Source organism: Lycorma delicatula, chromosome 10, assembly GCF_047948215.1.
Source record: "Lycorma delicatula isolate Av1 chromosome 10, ASM4794821v1, whole genome shotgun sequence".
NCBI lineage: Eukaryota > Metazoa > Arthropoda > Insecta > Hemiptera > Fulgoridae > Lycorma > Lycorma delicatula.
This window is the reverse complement of record NC_134464.1, coordinates 61,060,191-61,083,177: the sequence shown is the minus strand read 5'-3', so window position 1 is coordinate 61,083,177 and position 22,987 is coordinate 61,060,191. Positions and strand designations below refer to the sequence as shown.

Here is a 22,987-nt window from a genome sequence, read left to right as displayed (position 1 = left end):
TTCATTGTCAAAATTTGGATCTGAAACATCTGGAAGTAAAAAAATATATATATTATACAGACTCGGGTCATTGAAATTTAATAATAAGAAAAAAATTAAGACTTGTGTAACATCAGTTTATTTAAAATCCATGTGTTACATTTTAATTAATAATAATTAAACTATGAAGTGTTTAGTTACTTACTGATAAATGAAAAAAAAAAATTGCTTTATTCATAAAAACTATTTGATTTCAGTTGTAACAATCTAACTATTGATAATAGAAGAATTGAATAGAGATGCTATCCTGACAGAATAATTAGAAATGGAATATTTTTATTTTATTAAATTTTCAGTTGATATTTCTTTTTCTTGAAATTCATTTTATACTTAACGTGCAGGTTCTAATAATGGAAGAATCTCGCTCTGCAATCAAATAAAAATTTCAAGTTGCAAATCAACAAAAAATAGTATTACTGTTTTTTATAACTTAACACATTAAGCATTCACTACCATTAAAGGTGACATCAATTACCAAAATTTTTTTTATAATTATAAAAATAATTATGTTTTGTAACTTACAAACATTCACAAGTTTGTAAGTTACCTTTGACAGTTATAGTAGAGTTTTTTTTTTAATTTTTTATAAACTATGTCACACTGCCTTATAATTTGTGCAATATATTAATGATATAATTAGCAAATCAGCACAATAATTCACTAAATCTTAAAATTGATCAAACTTCACAAAATAATAAAAAATTTAAAATAAAAAATAAAAATAACTAAGTCAAAATGAGCTGAAAAAAAAAATACATTCATTTCTATTAAAACTAATATGGGCACTGCCAGCAAAGCAAAAAGCTTGTGCGCTAGCAGAGAGTACAATTCAGCCAAAGTACAAAAGAAGAGTCAATCTACAAATAAAATAACATAAAATAAAATAAAAAGTAAACAATATTAAAATAAATCTTAAAATGATATTGAATAAGTTAATTATAAAAACCGTACGACAATACCACTATGGTATGAATGGTATGAAACGGTATGACAATGACAACAGTGAAAAAAAAGGTGTTATAAAAAAGGTGATCACAAGCACATTACAAAAATGACCTAAAAGATTAGAATAATTATCAGGGTAAAATAAGCAAATTAGGAGATAAGACCTAGGAAACAATATCATTAAAATTTGTTTATCTCACACTGCAAGTGCATATCATTTGAATAACGATGGTGATTACTTTCAAATACATATATATATATATATAAACTTATTTTTCACTTTAACTGTAGCAATAATAAGTTGATGCCCAATAACAGACACTTTTTTAATGATGCAAATGAATTTTATAGCCCATGAAAAATAGTTGTCGTGATGTAGAATTTCAACCTAAAATAAATAGGGTTATATGGAATGAACTTTATGAAAATTTTATTCATATATTATTTAGCTTATCAAAAAATACCAAAACAAATCTCTATATCCAATGTTCTTCATTAGAGGTACTATTAAAATTGAAAATTCTTTTAAAAAACTTTTTCCCCACATCAAAAAAATCGAACTTTATAAATTTCTCTAATTTTTTACCGTTTCAGTCTAGGAATTTGGATTTTTATTTTTAAAAAAGACATTATCTATTAGACTATAACTTATAATTAGGAGTACCTACAGTGAGGGACAAGTTGAACAGTCTGTAGTTCAATTGGATACTTCTAGATGAGGCATGCAATTTTGGGATTGTTTCATTAGAACCCTGTATATTATACGCTCTTTAATTTTTGGAGGAAGAGAAATTTTTGTTATAATATATATTAAAGCTGGTCTACATAATATTGTCGCTTTATAATATACAGCTCCATTAGTGTAAAATTGTCCTGAGGGATTTTAGTCCAGACAGGTGTCCCTGCCTGCAAGGGACCTGAATGTATCTTTTGCATGATTATTAGGAGGTTATTTATCTTGAGCTGTGGTTCCGTTCAAGTGGACCATACTTTCCTGCTACTTTATTTTCTTATTCTTGATCCCTTCTTTTCCCTTATTTGTTCTGTGGGTGTAGGTCTGACTAGGCTAAATTGATCTTGGTAAGATTGTATCAATCTGTAGAGGTTGATACACATCTATATGGAATCTGTAGAGGAATTTGTATCCTTCATGTAATCTGTCAGGAGAACCTGTGAACCAACCCATTCCATTTTTTTTTCTGGTGGCTGCACAGTAATCCTAATGATTGCATGCCTAATGATTGTTTATGGTTTATTTATTACATAGGCTAATGATTTATTGCATAGGCATGAGGCCTATGCAATAAAAATAATTAGGGTCCATAAAAACCACTAAAAATGTGCTACTATAAAAAAATATTTTTTAAATTGGATTTCATTAAATAAAAGATAGTTCTGAATCTATACAATTTTAGTATGTTTTGAAAAATGAATTAACTTTAAGTACCTCAAAATATTGCAATTAGATCCATTTTTAACTGTTTTATGATTCTTTGAACATAATAACTTAGTAAAGGGTTGAACTTGTGATAATTTTATATTTTTTTACTATTGTAATTGATAATTTTTAATTTTATGATTTGAGGGAAGATTAAATTTTAAGCTCTACAAAATTTTGCTTAAGTTCAGCCACAAGTTACTGTGCTCTTTGTTGGTGCACTTTTTTTTCTGTGTGCTTTTTTGTACTGTATTGTACTCTTTTGTTTTATTAACAGTAAATAAGTAAAATAGTTTATAAATTGTTCCTGTGTGTTTTATACTTACAAATTCATCATGAGTCTTCACACATTGTAGATATTTCACTGCAGTTTCACATTCATCAAGTTCTTTAACATCTAAAAAACAAGAATCAATTTTGCAATTAATATCTTCTTTTCACTTCAACAAATTAAAGTTTCTTAACAGTTGCCTTGAATAAACTTGAAGAAATAGGCTTGAAATATAGAGAAAGAAATTTTATTTAAAATTTGTAAAAAAGTTCAACAACTATTATTTCTCGAGATTATTATTAAACAACACAGAAAGGTATGACAGGGCCTGTCTTCTTTGCCATTTAATTTATATATGGAAGAGGGCATTAAGGGAATGAAAGAAAAAACTTTGAGAACAGAGTCTGGCAACAAAAAATTATAATTTTTGCTGTTATTATTATTATTTTGAATGAGACTAAGAATGTTGTTAAAGATATGATATAAAATGACGTTTCATTGCTGGGGAAAAAATTCACTTTGAAAGCAATCAAGCATAAACCAAAGGTAATAAAATGTGAAAGGAAAATAATGAGGAATAATATTAAGATTGGGAGACTCAGTATGTCTTAAGTCGCAAGATGTTTTTAATTTAGATATAAAATTAGTAAGTTACTGTTAAATTTTTTATTTTTAATAACTTTCTTTGAACTTTCATTGACTGAACAAAGCAAGGTACTGATTTTACTCAGCCTTTTTTATACTAGTGTTTTTGTGACAGAGTTAAGGCCTAATACATATTTCCGATTGTTTAATGATATTTTGCTGCAAGGTTGCTTGCTATAAGGAATGACATAAGTTAAAAAATTATTTAATAAAATTTTGCATTTTAAAAAGGAGACGGTGGCTAGTAAAGTTATATGTACAGAGTGTGTACCTTCCCCAGTTTCACAATCTTGCTGTCTGAGAACTGTTACAATGGTTTTGCGCCCTTACTGTTAAGAAGATTCATACCCTTTTCACGGGGATTCAGAGGATTTGGCGCACAATTTGTTTGAGTACCCGCCTGCCTCATCGCGGCGAAAAGAGTGACACGACTCCGGGTCGCAAGTCCCTGTTACGAGCAAAGGGGCCTTTACCCTTAGTCCTGCTCGCGCTCTTTTAGAGCGGGGGCCGTAATCTGTAACTGTGTGTTGACCTTTGATCTCACACATTTGATCCAGTAGCGGCGAAGAGGTGCAAAGAGTGACAGGAGAATACAGGAGATCTCGAGCTGCTCGTGGCTCGCTGCGGGTAGTCGTCACGCTTGTGGGCTTGTGCCCAATATCTAAATGGAATCCAAACTGGAGATTTTTTCTCCAGTTCCAATTCGTCTCCAGACGAACATTAGATGTCCTGGCAGAAAATTTCACTTCTGCGGTGGTGGCGTTGGCTGAAGCCGCCATTCCTAGAGGCACTGGCCGGGAACGTATATCTAGTTGGGGGTCTCAGAATCTGACAGCAATGAAATAGTCTGTGAACTGGCTCAGCAGGACTGCCCAACGAGAGGGTGATCCCGATCGGCGTGCGGCCCTAACTGCAGATTACCGCAGAGCGAGGGCTAGGTACTTTCATAGCATTAGGTCCTCTAAGCGTAATTCCTGGCGCTTCTTCGTTCAGGAGCAAGGGAACAGAGACCCTTGGGGCGTTGTTTATAGAGCCCTTGGACATAAGCGCTGGAAAGATGCCCTCTTGTCGGCCTTGTCAACCCACGAGGGTGTGGTAAGATAAGGACCGTGTCCTTAACATTTTGCTGAATGATTTGTTCCCGAATGACACTATGGTGGGTGAAGTTTCATACCACCGTATGAAAGTTCCGTGTCTTGCGGGAAGTCGCGATTTTCGACACCGACTTACAATCTTCTGAGATCAGTGAGGTGGAAGTGCGCCAGGTGATCTGTAGTATGGCACGGCACAAGGCCCCCGGATATGATTGTATCAAAGTGGAGCTCCTCGTCCAAGCACTTCGTGGACATTTTGCTGCGGGCCCAGCGACTTCTCTTGCTGGCTGTTATAGACGGTTATAGAACAGTCTTGCGAGAGGCAGTCTGTGTTACAGCCGGAGTCAAACCAACAGATATATTGGCTAATGAGCGTAAAGAACGCTACATTTTCAAGGTAAACAACCTATTGATGTCAGATCGAAAGCAGGTGATTGAAGACAGCGGGCCTTGCGTCTTAGCAGATCAGGTGGGACGAATCCCCCAAAGGTCGCTACACGCATGGTATATTTCCTTTAGTGTCTAATTTAGGTGTGAATGGATGGGTCCTCCCAATCCATATATCACGCAATTTCTTTCCGGGCATGGTGTCTTTCGGGCGAGTTTGGCTAGGTTTCGTTTGGTGGATTCGAGTCAATGCCCGGATTGTGGGACTGATGATACAGTGGACCACGTCCTCTACGTCTGTCCCCGATGCGATGTCGAATGTTCACGAACTGTTAAGAAACTTGAGAGAATACATTCCTTTCTGGATCTCCGTATTAACTGGATGATCCGCGAGGAGTGGTCTATAGTGGCTGGTTTTCTTCGCGCCCTTGCGGTGTTTAGGTCTGCAGAGGGAGTTTAATCGAGGTACTCGATCGTGGTAGGATCCGGGGTGGCAGGGTTCCGGCTTAGGCATTAGATTGGTTGGAGGTAGGCGCAATGCCTACCTCCAACTAATCCAATGCCATCGTGCCACGGTTGTATTGGTAGTGTTTGTGATTCGCTTGGGGCTTTGGCTGGTGGGGGTGGCCGCTCCGCCGGGTTATGTTAACCCGTGAGACCGGGGGCTTCCCTCCGCCTGTGGCGGTCGTGATCGTGACTTTGTAATGGCGCTCGAGACACCATGATGGGACCGAGTGGTGGTGCGGGGTTTTCCCCTGCTCCTGCTCGGGCATGAATGATTACGTTCCTCTTGTTAGGTGACCTTAACTGGTCGACTTATTTAGGTGTAGATCTGAATTTCTATGTTGCGTAAGACATAAATTTGATTGGTATGAGTGTAGCACTGATTTAACTTTAAACTAGTTCGTTTTCTGAGACATTCACAGTCACGAACGGTGCTGTCAAATCTGGACTAAGCGCAGGGTTCGCGCATCCGCGGTTTTGGTCAGTTAGTTTTGAGTGTTAAGTTGGAGGTGAAGATATCCGTTTGAGGCTTACATGAAGGCAAAATTTGATATGTATTTTGGTGTCTGCCAAGGCATTTACAAGGCATTTAGCCTCGGTAGAATCCTGACCGAGGCTTGGCTGATGACTGTGAGATGTAATCAATTAGAGGGTCTAAAGACGACCTCATGGGTTGGAATGGAGGGGGTGGTGTGGCCGGTAACATCACAAGGTGGGTTATACCGGCCACCTACAGGGTTGGCCGGTAAGCCACCTTACAGGGTTGGGATGGTAAAGTTCTATCCCTTTTTATTCCAAAGATAGTTGCTATAGTGTAATGACTGATGTGATCAAATTTTGAAGCTTAATTTCATTATTATAATGTCAGTAATTATTAATTCTATTCATTTAAATACCATGTTCAACTATTTAATGTCTAATTGGTTAAAGTTACTTTATACTTTTTTTTTTTAATCATTAATTTATGAGTCAATGTTAATAATAATACCTTATGAAACAGACCTGACCCATGTTTCATAGATCAAGATTATGGTATTGTTAATGATAGAAATATTTTTCGAACTCTATATTTATATATCGGATCAGTCTTCTTTAGCTACCTTAATTTTGTATAATAATCTATAGTTATAAAAGTCAACAGTTTTGTAGTTACACCTAAAAAAAAAACTATTCTTTTTTTAAATTTTCACATATAGTTACAAGAATGAATTTAACAGAGAGTAATATAAGTGCTTCAATAAGAGAGTAATATAAGTAATATTTACCTTCAGTAGCTGCACAACTTGCTGCAACTTTAATAGCTTTGTCTCTGTGCTCTTGTTCATCAAGTACCTTTTCAAAGAATGCATTGACTCCCTCTAAATTGATCTTACCATCCCGGAACTGTAAATTTGAAAAATTAAAAAAGAAAATTAAAAAACAATAATGAAAACAGAATTAAAAAGTTCAATTTAAATAAACTATAGCATTAGGTGTTTTTTAATAACACAAAAGCCTTTATGCAATTAAAATAAAAAAGAAGACTTATAAATCAAGTAGTTGTGATTAAGAATAGAAGATAGAAAAGTATCAACTCCAGAGTAAAAAAGTGAGAGACAAGGATCTTATTTAACCTTTTCTTGACTTATATATGGAAATGAAACCAAAGATTTTAAAGAAATATTGGAAACTTGAGAATCCATTCAAGGAGAAAAAAGGGAAATTCAAGGGAATTCACTTTTAATGATGAAAGATGTAGGAGAGACACTGAAAGTAGATTAGCCCAAGGAAGGGAGAACTCTTTTGGCAAAAAGGAATATTTTGCTATCGGTTATAGATAGGAATTGGATGAATTTTTTTAAAATATTTTATGGAATATAACACTTGTTTACAAAGTATGGATTATCGGAATGCCAAAAAGCTAATTTAAGATGTAAAATGTAATTATATTGAGATTAAAAGATTTAAGCCAAAATAAAAAGTAAAATGCATTAAACCAGTCAAGTGATAATTGATGAGAGCAGTAATTATTGTCAAATTGTCATTAGTTGGCGATTTGCACACAGTCCAGATGTATATTTAAAAAAATCAAGGATATATATATATATATAAAATGGAGTATTATAGGATATTATAAAGAGACAGATAACCTGTCTCTTGCCTGTTAAGAAAACTTAACAGGCATTGAAAGAAGGTACAGTATACAGAATAAAATGGAAACATTGCTGATTTAAGGATCTAATTAAAAACAAATTGTGATGATGTATTAGTCAACAAAAAAAATATTTAAAAAAAATTGTTATTTATATGTACTCATTTAAAATTTGTTTAAATTTTAAACAAACCAAATAACAGTGAACTTTCAGATCACTGCAAACTTGCCACATGTGCTTTTATTTTATTGCTTCTAATATTGATACTGTAGTTTCATACATTTCTTTCATGTTGACTGCATGACCTAATGGAAAGGGTGGCTATTTGTAACTACTATGCAATAAAATTGCTTTCATACTAGGTTTGGAAGAGTCAATAAAATGACACCATTCTTCAGAAATATGCTGAATTCCAAGCTTTTTTATCAGGCCATCAATACAAACTCACAATGAATTTTCCGTAATAAAATAATTTGAAAGAGTTTCTGAATGTAGTAAATTTTGTTTTCTCTGCTAAAAGATTCCACTACTGCAATCTAGACCCCCAGAAGATCAGCTTGTTGCTTTGATAAACTTTAAATTGCAAACTAAATCATTAAGTTCAAGTTGTTGAATTAAATGGTGAGGAGATTTCTCATCAGAAAGAAATTCTTCAACATCCTCTAAATCATCTGCTTCATTTTCAGATTGCTCTTCTAGCAGTGTTGGATTAGATGGTGGTACAGATACAGGTAACTTCTCTTCGTGTGGTACCAGCTTTAGAGCTGAGTATACATCTGCATATTTTATGAACTTTCTATTTTTGAGTGAAAATTCAAATATATTTGTCATACAAAAATCAGTGAAGTGGTCTTTAGGTTCACTCGTTTCCCCTTCAACTATTCAGTAAGAGTTAATGAGCACAAAATGCAAATAACATGAGGCAACCAGATTTTTTATCTTGATCTCCAAATGGGCAATCTAAATAAAATTTATAAGCCGTTTTTATTAATTCAGAAATAGTCTTTCTTTTAGATTTAGGTGTAAATTTACCACATATATAACAAAAATTGTCTGGATGATTTGATGCACAAACTTTTGCAGAAGTCATGTTGTAGCAAATAAAAAATAGAAAAATCATTTTTATATTATAAAGAATTGATGAAAACATAGCAAAACACTAATAACTCTGTGCAACACAACACACAGTATAGACAAGTGAAGCTGTATAACATTTTACAGCTTCATGTCACAGGCAACAACAGATGTCATCATACAGACATGTTTGTATGTGTCTACTTCTCATGTTACAGTGTATATATATTTTGTTTTTCTTTGTTAAGCGTGTATGCATATTGTTTAAAAGTAAAAATACAACTATTCTTAATTGTAACCAATAGTTGATCAAAATGAGTTTATAATAAAAAATTGTTATAAATTTGCAATTTACGTAAAACATTTATGTGGTAACACAATTTAAATACCATATTTGAAATCAGCACCCAAATTACAGTGAGAAAGATTGTGTAACATGTTAGATACAAATTTTGTGTTAACTAGTGAGATCGTTTTACATTTATATTATATAAATTTATAAAAAATTGAACCTTACCATTCCATAATTGTTGAAGCCACAAGCTACAAAACACTGAAATTAAAACATAAACATATTAGTTGTCATATCATATTACAGAAATATATTAATATTCATTGTTAGTAGAATTTTATAATGTATTTTCAGTGAGTTGCATTTCTATCTATACAGTTATTTCTTTACAAAAACTGCACAATCTGCTTAAGTTTAGCCAAAATCACATTCACCTTGTAAATAAATTAAATATTATTTAAATTAATGTAAATTATACATTGTACAAATAACAATAAGAATGGATAACTATGCTATTCCAAATAAAATGAAAGGTAATGCCCCAACATTTTTTTCTGAATGTTCGAGAAAATTTTTTGAAAACTTTTCTAAGAACAGCATCTCATTACAGAAAATTAGAAAATAAAAAGATAAATTGTTAAAGAAACTGCGTTAAAAAATGTATATAATATTAATAATGATAAATGATGTTTATTCTGAAAAAGGTAACAGTATTTAAGTGTACCCATATTGTTTACCTATTAAAGAAGTTTACAGAGAATTCATATTCATTTAGTTATATTTTATATAACCTCATCAAACAAAAAATTAGGAATTTTTACAAAAATGGTTTAGAAGAGAATTAGCTGTAATTATTTCTCGATCTTTGCCAAAGCCCACTCTACTACAAACAACTAATAGCAAAAAATTATTACGATTATGAGAATATTTTTAAAAATAGAATTGAATCTAAGTATCTATTTCTTAAGTAATGTTCACAGACTATAACTATATTAATACAGTTATGTAATGTGTTCAGTATAATAAATAATCATACACAGACTTCAATAAAATAAAATATTTGTCTGTTTTTAATCTTTTTATTTTAAAAGAAACTGATTGATTAAGAAATGATTAGCTTTTTTTACTTATTATTGCATTTGCTGGTATTTTCAGAGCAGTAACTTATAATTAATTCATATGATTCATTCTACAGTACTTAAAAATTATTAAAAATATCATTTAAAAGATACAGGAGTTAAAGGAGACAAGAATTAGCCTTACTTTTATTTTGCTTCATGAGATGGATATCAATTTACTCTGTCATCATCTACACTGAATTATTTCATGGATTGTGTTTGTCAAATATGTCAATTTAAAAAAGTAACACATAATATATATGAACCTCATAACAGTAATTGAACTAAGAGCATGTATGCTTCACAGTAGTATTCATTTATAATAGATTTTTTGTACCCATACTTTTGGTTAGTTAATTTTATTTTAATAACTTCTTCGTTATATGTGTTGTGCACTAATATATTGTGTATTATTTTTATATGTTAATACTGTTTATTGTAGTTATATTGTAAGATTTTGACAAAGTATCAAAACTAGGCTTTGTTACAGTTATTTTTCGACAAGTTCAAAAGTATAATATGATGATACAGCATAGATTATGGCATAGAAATGTCTAATGGTGGTTTGTGTCACAAACCAAAATATACCAGATGAAGTAAAGTAATACAAAAATGATTTATTTCAGCAGTTTTTCAAATCCCCAATTCTTTTATTAGAAAGACAACTTGGTGGTAAGCTTTGCCCTTGAATATTTTTTTTATAAAATAAGAATTGATTTCTGAATGAGATAATTTTAACTTATGCATTAGTAGGTAATCTAAGTTAATGTAAATAAATAATCTAAATAAATGTAAGTAAATCTAGTAGTAGTCATTTGTCTTTTTTTTTTTTTTTTTATTTTAATCATTTTTAAAATAAATTCAGTAATTTAAAAAAAAAAAAAATAGCATCAGTTTACTTTTTAATATATATGGAAACATTTATTTTATGCTGTTTATAAAATACTTAGTTGATGTCCTGACTCCTTTGTTGCATCTCATAAAAAAAGTAGAATTTTTGTCGTGTGATTAATAATTCAAACTTATACAAACAATCGGTAATTGAAACATCAGTTTACACCATTTTATTGGTCAAAAACATCTTATTCATATTTAAACGTAGTTCATATAAATGCAATAATAAATTAATATACAAACAAAATAATTACAACTTCATATCGACATAGCATTACAACAGTAAGATGACCAACTGATGATCGCTTGATTATCATCAAGCACTGTTTTCATCTGATCATCTGAACATATACACCTTAGGGTAGGTAATGATTGTACATTCAAATTAATAGAATATTTATATCTACTTCAGGAATTTTTTGATAAGATGCTCATATGTTTTTTAATCAATATTTAGTTTTGGCCGTACTTCAAATAAAGACATTAACCTTATTTTTTGTCATTAGTATCGGTTAAGTTAATGTGGTACGTATGTAAATGATTAAAATGATTGATTAATTTATAAAACTGACCTTTCCTTCCTTTGATTCTGGAACTTGATGTTTCTTTACAGCTTCAATATCACCTTAATAAAAAAAAATATTCATTTTAATAATTACATCAAAATTATAATATGTTTAGATTATGATAAAACATAAACATTAAATAAAGAATTTGAGGAATGGTATCTCTGTGTAATATATATATTATTATTATTATGCTTTTACGGCCAACATGGGACCACTTAAGTCAATTTTAGTTAGATCTTTTCTGAGAAAAGCGTGTTATTTTACTCTTCCGAGCTGCCCAGTATTTCTTCATCCGTTCAGATCTTGCTTTCTTTTCTTCATCTGTAAACACCCTCTTCGTTGTATTTTGTCGTCTGTCTGTCTTTTGTTTAAATCTAATGTTATTGTCTCTTAGCTTTGTAATTTTTCCAGTTTTATTCTATAGGTCAGTCAGGGAAATTCCCAATTCTTTCATATCTTCTCTAATTTCTTTGATCCATCCTACTTCTAGCTTTTGGAACCAGAGCTTTTCAATGATATTTCTTGACAGTCTTGTTTCCGGTGTCCTTATGAGATGACCAAAGAAAGAGATTCTTTTTTTCCGCATAGTATCAGTAACAAGCTCTATTTCCGATACACCACCTCATTTGGCACAATCCACCATTGGCCTTCTTTTTGGTGTTTTTTATTGATACACGTTCTGACAATTCTCTCTATTTTCAGAATTTTATCAATTCGGTTTTTCTGAGTGATTTTGAAAAGGGTCTCGCTTCCGTAGGTGACTTCTGGCTAAACTTAAACTTAAACATTATAAAACTACAGTTTTATAATGTTTAAGTTTTGTTTTAGTCGAAAGACATTTTTTGTTATATGTTGACCAAGTTAATTTTTGGAATTTAATCATTTTATTTGTCCTGTTTTGCCATGTCACTTTTTCATTTAAAAAGTTATTATTTCCCCTAGATATTTAAATTGTTTTACTATTTTAATTTTCTGATTGTTTACCGTAATGTGCTCTATTACCAGAGATAGGATCTGTGGCCATTAGTTCAGTTTTTTCAAAAGAGATATGAAGCCCTATCTTTTGTAATATATATAGTATGTACCTCTAAGCAATGGAACAATTCAAACAGTAAGATACAAAAAAACCTTAGATTTTTATTCCAAAATTGGAATTACTATATTATAATTGCTTTACTGTCTGTAAACAGTCTAATCTGTTCAAAAAATAAAGTTATCTGTATGACCTTCATTGACAACATCTACATTTGTTGCTCTAAAGTTCATTGAAACCCCACCTCCTTCTTTTCTACTTTCAATTTAAAAGTACAATGATGTTGTCAAATGTTGCAAAATATGAGTTATGGAATGTATAAACAAAAAAATACCAGGTAAAAAATTAACTTCAAAGAAATAGTGTATTTGTTACACATATCCAAATATCCACAGTAACAAACCTCATATGGGTACACTACCTGCTGTATTTTTCATAACACATTTTAATGCTGCATATGTGAATAATTTAACAATTAATTGCTTAATAACTAATTCAACAATTTTAATCCTAGATGTATTTATTTTACTTTATCTTGAGAAAAAATTATAAATATTAAAAAAAGTATTAATTACTTAATTAATTAATAATAACTGAGATAATAATGGGAAACTGACTTGATTTAAGTTAAAATCAGCATTTAAATCACAAGGAAGCATATAATAAAAAAAATAATAACCTGCAGATCCTACAAAGCTTGAAACAACTGAGGAAGTAGTATCATATTAATTAAATGTTTTGAAAGTAGGATAAATTTCAGTACCAGTATCTGAAGCAGATTTAAAAAAAGTACTTTCAAAAATCATTAGTATTATTCTAGACTAAGCGTAGTTCCATGAAATGTTTTTGGAATACAGCAGATGATTGTAATTCTTTAATCATTTATATTTTATGTATTAAAATAATAAACAACAGATTTAGAAACTAAGATAAATTAACAAGAAGAGGTGTAAACAAAACAACTCTTAAGGAGTAGCTCATAAAAAAAAATCAGGGAGAATGTTGCTTTAGAACAAAATAATTTATTATTATACATTGTTTTAAGGGTGCAGCTTGTCTATTTCTTTATCTTAGGTATTTTATAGTGTTCAGTTCTTCTATGTAATCTTTAGCTGAGACAGGTGTGGTAAGTAATGTTTAGATTGAATTTCTTGTAGTAAATAGTTTACGTGGAGTCGGATGTTAGAGGTGTTGTGAATGATGTATCTGTCATATGACGGTTCTAACAAAGAGGACATCTAAACAAAACGTTTTCATTTCTTCACAAAAGTTGTGTGATTTACTATTAGGAATTCTTTAGCTCTATCATTTTCCTACGAATTTGATGAATCATAATAAGCAAAGGCATCATATTTCACTACATGAAACGCACATTACAAAACTGTTTTCATGAAAGTATGTTTTCATACACGCTTTATATGAAAGGCATATTAATTTGTTACTTTATGTTATTTTTCCCATTGTTTATTACGATGTAACGAGTATGAAACACCATGAGTATAAGATACATTGATTAGAGTTCTATTCTCTGATAGTAATGATATTTATTATACCAGTACTGTGCGAATAGAAGAATAAAGGTGTCACTTGCAGAGCTGAACATCACCTCCATATTTCCGTTGTACGTCCATATGAAATTATATATTTGGCAAGTGAAGAAAACAACAAAAAATCGCTTCACTCCTCTCCGTTCTACCGATGTTGGAAGTAACTTATGCCACATGATATCGCTTACAACTTTACAACTTTTATAGTTAAACTCAATATTTTTTTCTGACTTACAAACTTTGTCACCAAAGAGTTTTTAAATATTTTACTAACTGAGATCGATTTATTAATAAAATATATATTTATTAAATTCTGCCTATAGCACCTGGCTTAGTTCAGCTGCATACACCATATCTTCTTATCTGTCTGTCTTATTAGTAATATTTTGTAACTTTAATTAAAAATATTTCTTTTGTTTTCTCAGAACTTTAATGATATCCGTCCTTCACCCCAAAAAAATCTGATTAACTTTTAGTAATTAATATTATGGAATAATATACTTACTATCACTCGCTTTGGTTTCAGCTTGGCACTTCTTTACTAATGCTGCTTTCTTTTCTTTGTCTATTTTGGCCTGAAAATTAGTAAATAAATTATATATTTCCTTATCTGTCAACGTAATAGAAGAAACTTTTTTAAGTATTTTGATGAACGAATAACAGATAGATTAAAAAATATTATAAAAATATTAGATGAGGATGTATATTTAGAATACAGTGTAAAAATAATACAATTTGACTGAAAAATTATTAATTTATGAATAGTTGATAAATGGAAAACTGTTGGTTAAAGATTATTAAAATTAAACAAGAATATGAGAATAAAAATTAGTTGTTAGTGGTTAGTAGGGTATATTTTTAGAATTTCTTTCGTACACTTCACAGAACATAAAATCGAACGGGATTAAAAAGTAGTCAAAAAAGTACTTTATTTAATTTCTATAATGAAAATCCATAGTTAATGTAAAGATGACTAGGCAATAAGATTAGAATGTTTCTACCATTATTAAGTTGCATGCACATAGGCAGATACAACGCTACTAGTGTACAACTTAAGTTATTTGTTGTAATAGAATTTTACGATCCTGGATCTTGTGCATTTTCTTATCTATCACGATGATCGGTGAGTGGATGGCCGGAGTGGGGCTCCATCTGTCCTGCGGTAAATCTGTTTGTCCCAATGTCGGGAAGGCGGCGGCTGGTGCCCTTCCCGATTATGATGGAGGGAGCGATGGTTCAAGTAAGATACTTGGCGGGAGGCCGCCAAGTATCTTGGGATCTTGTGGTTGGACCATAAGCGGTCATTCATTCGTCACGTTTATGCGATGAGTGAAAAAGCTGGGCCGACTGTCAAGAACTTGGTTAAGTTACTAACAAATGTTGGAGGGTTCCGTACGTCAAAAAGGAGACTGTACGCACATATGGCGACCTCGGTTCTCCTCTATGGCGCACCAGTGTGAAAGAGAGTCGTGGCGGTAAGGCGTAACAGACGACTTAGAGGGAATACAGCGCCGTATAGCTCTTAAGGTGGCGTCGGTATACTCCTTCGTCTGATGACTAGGATTCCGCCACATTAACAACTGGTGGCGGCTCGTGCGCAAGTTTATCTGGGTGTGTTTAAGGAAGATGCCAACGCAACTGTCTACAGGGATTGGCAAGGTAGGTGGCATGCGTCCACGGAAGGAAAGTGGACGCATCGTTTGAACACCCACATTTAGCCGTGGGTCGGGAGGGAGTTGGCGAACTGGGATTCTGGTTGACACAATTCCTGACCGGTCATGGGGTCTTTCGTTCATATCTGTGTGAACGATGAAGAGCTGAAGACCCATACTGCCCTTACTGTCGAGACTTAAACACGCCGGAACACGTGATATTCCAATGTCAGTGGTGGGACGGGGAACGCCGTGACTGTGCTGCCGTAACTGGACAACTCGAGGTATGGACCGTCGTTGGAATGATGTTACGCAGGCCCTTGGATTTCGACACAGTGGCGGATTTTATGTCGGGAATACTTCAAATGAAAGATCGGATGGCGAGGGGGTGAGAGACAGCTCCGTATAGAGCTGCCGTTTGCCCGTGCTTGCACGGATGGGCAGTAGTGATGAAGTGCGAGGACTGTCGAGCCCCTGAGCTAAAAGACTGAGACCCGGTGGGCCGCCCCTTCGAGGCTGTCCCTGTCAGATGCGGAGCACAAAGAACCGAGTCTCGGTTGCTGAATGATGGAGGTCGGGAACGGCATAGCCGGGCCTGGCGTTTCCCTCTTCTGGCGACTAGTCAACGGCACCTCCAGGAATGCTTAATTGCGGGTCTGGTTCCGGGAAGCAGGGTTAAAGTACAACAAAAAAGAAAAAAAAACAAAGTCGATAAACTTGTAACGTGTGTGATTTTTTATTTAGAAGAAAATATTTCTCTTCTTTTTTTTACACAGATTATTGACCCACAACTAGCACAAAGGACCGTTCGGCAGATATTTTGGCTGTTTCGGGATTACAGGATCAAGACGTATGATTTTGGACTTACAACAAGCTAATAGTTTTTTTTAACAAATGATTGACCTAAAGTAAATAACTATAAACAGTGGCAGATATTTTGGCTAATTCTAAATCTTCAGTATCCTGTAAAATTTCTGGTCGGTTAATAAGTAGATAGCCTCATTATTTTTCTATTTAGCCTCCGGAACCACCGTAAGGAATTACTTCAGAAGATGAATGAGGATGATATGTATGAATTTAAATGAAGTGTAGTCTTGTACAGTCTCAGGTCGACCGTCCTGAGATGTGTGGTTAGTTGAAACCCGACTGCCAAAGAACATCGGTATCCACGATCTAGTAGATAGCCGATTGGTTTTTAATGTGTCGTGGTTTTATAAGATTTTTTAATATGTATATATATTTGGCAGATAGAAATCGTGAGTAATAATGGCAGATGAAAATAAATTGTAAGCAACGCAACATTTGTTTTTTTTTGTTTATTTTATTTTTAAATATATTATTTAATTAAATGTATGTTTTTGTTATATTTAAATCTATTTAAACGAATTTCTTAGTTATTTATTTTGATTATGAAATGAAGACATTGCAGCAGCACTCCCAGCCTCCAGCCTTCTATCATGAAGGTCGCTCTGTCGGTGAAATTTATAGTGCAAATAAATGAAACATTCAGTTTATTACTTACTTACTTACTGCCAAAAATAAGTATTCATCGTGTGCCATTAATCCTTTTTTATTGCTCATATAAGAGCTGTTAATTTTGTTTCCAGACATTGCTACTAAGCGTTTGAGGGTAAATTATTTATTAATCGGTCTTCGCTGTAGCAAAATACCGATTGTTGATGTGACGTGTAAAAGTTGTCATTATCTCCCTGGAAACCGCATCAAAAATCGGTCCAATAGTTTTTGAGGAAAATGGTGACAGACACATACAACCTCTTTTCCCACACGCAAATACCGTCTCCGTCCCGTCGTGAGTAAAAATAAAGTAATATATAATAATATTATGAAAGTATCAAAGAAATAAAAAATGCAAGTATGATTTGCGACACGAAAATTTTCGAGGTGGTTGGGATCTAAGGAAACAAAGAAAGATATACTCGCCGGAAAAATGAAACGTTTTTGCCTTTTGTTAACCGATAAGCTGAATAAGAAAAGAGTAACAGGAATATTTTTACATCCAAGATGAAAAAATAATTTTGAATAAAAATGAAATGTAATATTTCGTAGTAGCACAGTTTATTTTTACTCAGTGAAAATGGTTCATCGGCAACGCCTTACCTCGTAAGCAGCAAAAGTTGTTATATTTTTACAGTACTTTCCTTTCTCTAACACATAATGTAGCAGTTATTTATATTCTTTATCAACGGAAACAGCTTGCAAGGGATGAAATCATGGTTAGTTATAAATATTTTATGTATTTTACCGATCTTTTTATTAAACTACCAGTATTTTTTAATAAAAATTAATGAAAAATAGTAGATTTCAAATTACTTAACATATAAAATAATTACAGTTTAAAAAATGGAAACATCTTTAAAAAAACAGATTCAAGTGGTTGAGGACAATGATAAAAACCTTTAGAAAATTTTTTATAGAAATCTTAGTGACGGAATTAAAAATGCACAAAAACTACAACAAAAACACTTCGATTTTTTAATGATGTTATATGAAGCGAGTTATCAAGCAGCAGACTTATTCCTGAAGTTACTGTCGTGACTAGTATAATTTAAGAAATTATTTACTTGAAAATTAGTTTTAATTTCACTTTTCTATTATAATTTTATATCGCCTACATGTTCTCAGTACATGATCTATGTGTTTTTATTTCTATTCTATTATATATTATTTAAATACTTTACTTTATATACGCTGTAAAAATGATCTTAATACTAATATTAATTGCCGGATATAAATAATGAAAATGAAATAATCATACGATGTAGCTTGCATTTAGTAATTTACGGAGTTAACATTTTTCTTGATTTAATTTAGTAAGTCAGATAAAGATACCATCCAAATTTACTCTGTTGTGTAAACACTATAAAAAACAGTTATAAAAAATGTTATTATCTAGCAAAATAAAGCTTATATTTTTCAATTATTATTTTTGTTACTTCCTTGTACGAAGTAAAGGAAATATTTTATCATCGCGAAAAATTTCGGTTTTCTAGATTTCAATGGATCAATCCATTTTGATCATCGATGGATCCATTTTGTCTCGTTTCGGCCTGACGTCTGTAGTACGTATCTCGCATAACTCAAAAACAATTTGGCCTAGGATGTTGAAATTTTGGATTTAGGATTGTTGTAACATCTAGTTGTGCACCTCCTCTTTTGATTGCAATCAACTGAACCAAAATAAAAAAAATAAATCAGTTTTTAGACTTTTTCTTAACCGCAGTAATAATCCCTCATTGAGAGCTTTTCAACGCTTTATCATAAGTGGTACTTATTTTCATTGATTCCAGAGTTATAGTCAAATAAAATTTTAATTAATGAAATATTTGGATCTTAGGGGAGACTTCTTCTCCTTTTTTAATTTTATTGATTTATTAATAATTTATTAACCTCTAATTGTAAAATATATACGATGAAAAATAATTCATTAACAACAAAAAAAAATTGAAGTTAATGAAATAAAGTTTTATGTACTTTTCATTTTTTTTTTTTTAATGTGTAAATGTAATTTAATAGGCGTACAAAGAAGTCATGTATTGTCCAAATCAGATTTTTTTTATTCATAAAAAAAAATTAATTAAAATGTAAAATGTTTTGAAAAGAAATCATTTCGATATTTTAATTTTTGGGAATGGAAATATTTAAAGGTCGCTACTAGGTCACCTTTTTTAAAATGTAAAAAAAAAACTATTCCAATTTGATGAGGGTAACAAAATCGTTATATTTTAATGTAAAATATTTTTTTTGTAAAAATTTCGATCGCCTACAAAAAAACTTTTTTTGATAAATTATTGTACAAAATAAAAGGGTGTAAATTTGAATTTTTTTTTTCGAAATTATGATTTATTTACGAAAATAAATTTATTATTTATAAATAATTTATAATTAAATTTATTTTTTTTTTTTGTTATTCAGTATATCATTTTATGAACTATGAAAAATGTTTTAGAATGGCTTTTGAAAAAAAATTCGTAATGAAAAAATGACCATTGTTACTGCAGATACAGAATAGTATTTTAAAATAACTATTACATTAATCGCTGTGAGAATAAATGTACTGTGACAAGCAATTAGAAATTTATCATACAGAACCAAAGTAACTAAACCTTGAATGATGATTTTTATGTAATTAACCCTGACTTTATAATATGCTGTTATAAAAAAAAAAGAAATAGCATTTACGATTATTCACCAAGTACGGTGTTCTTTGTTGATCGGGGTTCAATTAACCATACGTCTCAAGAACTATCGGCCTGATTCTGTACAAGACTTCACTTCATTTACTTATCATTCCCATCTCATTAGCTTGTGGCGGGGATGGCTTATCGTTCGCTAATCGAACAGATAGATTTGATCGTACACATCAAGAAAATAAAATTCATTTACGGTTGGATACCCCGCGGTTGTCACAGCCGAAGAACGGTGGAAAAAAATATTTAAATTTGAGTTTTTTATTTGAAAACTGAAAATTTTTGTTTATAAAATAAACGATTCTGTGTATATCAGAATTATTTGTAAATATATTTTACGCGAAGAATAAATAAATTGTACAAATCATTAATTAAAAACCTAACGAAAAATATCGTATCGAATATATTATATTATATATTAATAATTTATAAATTACAACTAAGTTAAAAATATTTTTTTTACATAATATATAATCGAGCGTATTCTCAAAGAGAAAATTCTCCAGAATGTTTATTAAAAATAAAAATTTTAAATTAGGTTCTCTTTCATTTTTCAAACAATTATTATCAGTATATAACAATTTAAATTCTTCTGTGTAGATAAAAATTAAAAAAAAAAAACTTAAATTTTATAAATAAGTAAAAATGATCTATTTTTTTTTCACTGTATAAATAAAAATTTAAAAAATCTTTATCAATGAAAAGTCTAGTAAGACTTTCCCGAACGAACATTCTTATTATTTTCCTTTCAATTATTAATTCAGTTCAATTCAATTATTATTAATTAATTTCTAACAAAGGCATTATCTCTATAACTTCTACTTAACTCAGATTATTACATACTACATGTTACATGTTTGTATAATATATTTGAGTATTATTGTTTGATTTCACACATTATGTTAGCCATAATTTATAGTGCTATATGAGGCGGGTTCCTTTTCAATATCTGATACAATAAAAAAGTTTCACATTTTTCTAGTTTTAAATTTTTTTTTAAATGTAAAAATCTGCAGGTGGAGCAAATGAGTTTGTTATGATGGAAATAAATCTCTATTGGGGTCCTACATACGCTTAGTTAATGTTAATCTACCTCGTGTTTTGTCGTGCTTTTTGGGATATTTTTTTCAATTTACTAAAAAACTAGTTTTACCGCCCTTTTTTTGTCTTACTCTTAATTTACAAAATTGATATTTATATATTTTATGAATTTTGGTAAACTTTGATAGCTTACACCGTTTTTACGTAATGTTTATTACAAAATTTTAATTTTCATGTATTTTTGAAATCCATTTATATTAAATTTCGTTTATATCTACATTTAACTTTATATTTAAAAAAAAATTTATTTATACTGTACTCACTGAAATAAACTTTACTTGTAAATAACAAATAATTAAAAGATTCACTAAAAGACTGGTTTATAGGGAATATGTTTTTTGAGATTTAGATGAGCGTAAAATCAAATTGTGTTAAATTTTTTCGAAATCAAATAATTTGACAGAATTATTTTATAATTTTAAAATGAAATGAACATAGCTTGAAATTTATCGGGAAATAAAATTAAATATATATATTTTTTCAAATTTTAGTATGTGTATGCGTGTGTGAAATTATTATAAGTTAAATTATACGTACATCAGCCGTTTGAATAAATGCAGCAGTTGCAATTGCTAATAATAATGGTAGAAACTTCATGTTGCTGACGTTAAGAGTAGTAGTAGTCGCAGAATCCAATCCAAACACTGTCATACAGCAACGAATCGCATCTCCTTTATATACCTGATTCGCTCACATATATATGTAGGTATAGCCCCTCTCGTAGAAGTCAGCTAACGAGCTTATCCAAACGGTGGACATTGAACTTCTTGTTGTTGATGTGTGTTTTTCTCTTTTTTTTCTTCTTTTTTTTATTTACACATATATAAATAATTGTCCTATTTATCTTCGCTTGCGTTTCTTCTCCTCTTTCCCATAATCATTAACCTTAATTCTGTTTCTTCTTTTTTTTCTGATATATCAATTATTTAAAAATTAAGCGATGAAAATAAAACAAACTATTCTCTGGTTTAAAGTTGGATGAAACTTTTCCGGTTTATATATGTACGAGTAAAATGAAAAATGATTCTACTATATCGGTTGAATTTATATGTTTTTGTGAAATCCATAGGAAGATTTTATGAATTTCAAGATTGTTTTAATGAAAAATATTTTTTAAATAACTTAAATATTTTTAAAAAAATGTTAAACTAACGTTTAAAAGAAAAATTATAAATAATTTTAAAAAACTGATATTTTTTAATTATTTGATTACCAGTATTTCGTTGTATAAAAGAATAAATTAAAACAGATTTAAAAGTATTTATATATCTGGTACCGTACCAGATTAGGAAGTACCAATAAAAATGTAAACAGATGTTCATAAATTATTACGTCCCCATATCCTACCATTTGGTTCATTGATTTAAATTACCGTTTTAATAGTTCTAAGTTAAGAGTTTTAAGATTCTAAGAAGCACGTTAGGAATGACATATGGACATCGAGTGAGAAAAAACACTGCAATAACAACTAGAGAGAATTGATTGGGATAACTACCGATTTTCGATTGTTTGGACATTTATAGAAAATTTCAAATGAAATTTGATTTGGAAAAAAAAATTAATATAATATAAAGAAGACCTAAAGGATAGACCGGAGAAGAGATGGTTAGATCGTGTAAAGGAAGATCTGAAAAATATAACAGAGGTGGAAACATTTCCCAAGAGGAACGGTAGAAACAGAGTCGATTAAAAATCCATGATCTGAAGCCCCCACCTGATAACAGATTATTTGATAAAGGGTGATAGTAAAGGTAAAGATTGGTAAAGGGTATAGAATGATAGTAATATAAATATATGTAGATTGATTCAAAATTACATAATAATACTTCGAGATCTGTTTCGAGACGATAACGTAAACGAAAATTTTCCTTTAAATATACATATCCGTTAATACTTTCTTTTCGAGTTAACGACTATTTTACCTCTATTTCTGCTCAAATGTCAAAATGATGCCATACTGAAATTCTTGGAATCCAAATCCAATTTGTTTATAATATACGATATGAAAAATTGATAAAATAGGTTCCAGAACTGTATCTCTTGT

General features: G+C 31.0%; 1 protein-coding gene across 1 annotated transcript; it reads right to left on the bottom strand.

The window, feature by feature from the left end:
• Positions 1 to 95: 95 nt before the first annotated feature.
• Positions 96 to 21,639, bottom strand: LOC142331128 (general odorant-binding protein 19d-like). Its single transcript, XM_075376817.1, has 7 exons — positions 21,481 to 21,639; positions 14,488 to 14,557; positions 11,406 to 11,458; positions 9,047 to 9,082; positions 6,589 to 6,706; positions 2,749 to 2,819; positions 96 to 405 (listed from the first exon to the last, which is right to left on the bottom strand). Exons 1-7 carry the CDS (start codon positions 21,592 to 21,594, stop codon positions 370 to 372), a joined length of 498 nt encoding a protein of 165 aa, XP_075232932.1. The 5' UTR covers positions 21,595 to 21,639; the 3' UTR covers positions 96 to 369.
• Positions 21,640 to 22,987: the final 1,348 nt, after the last annotated feature.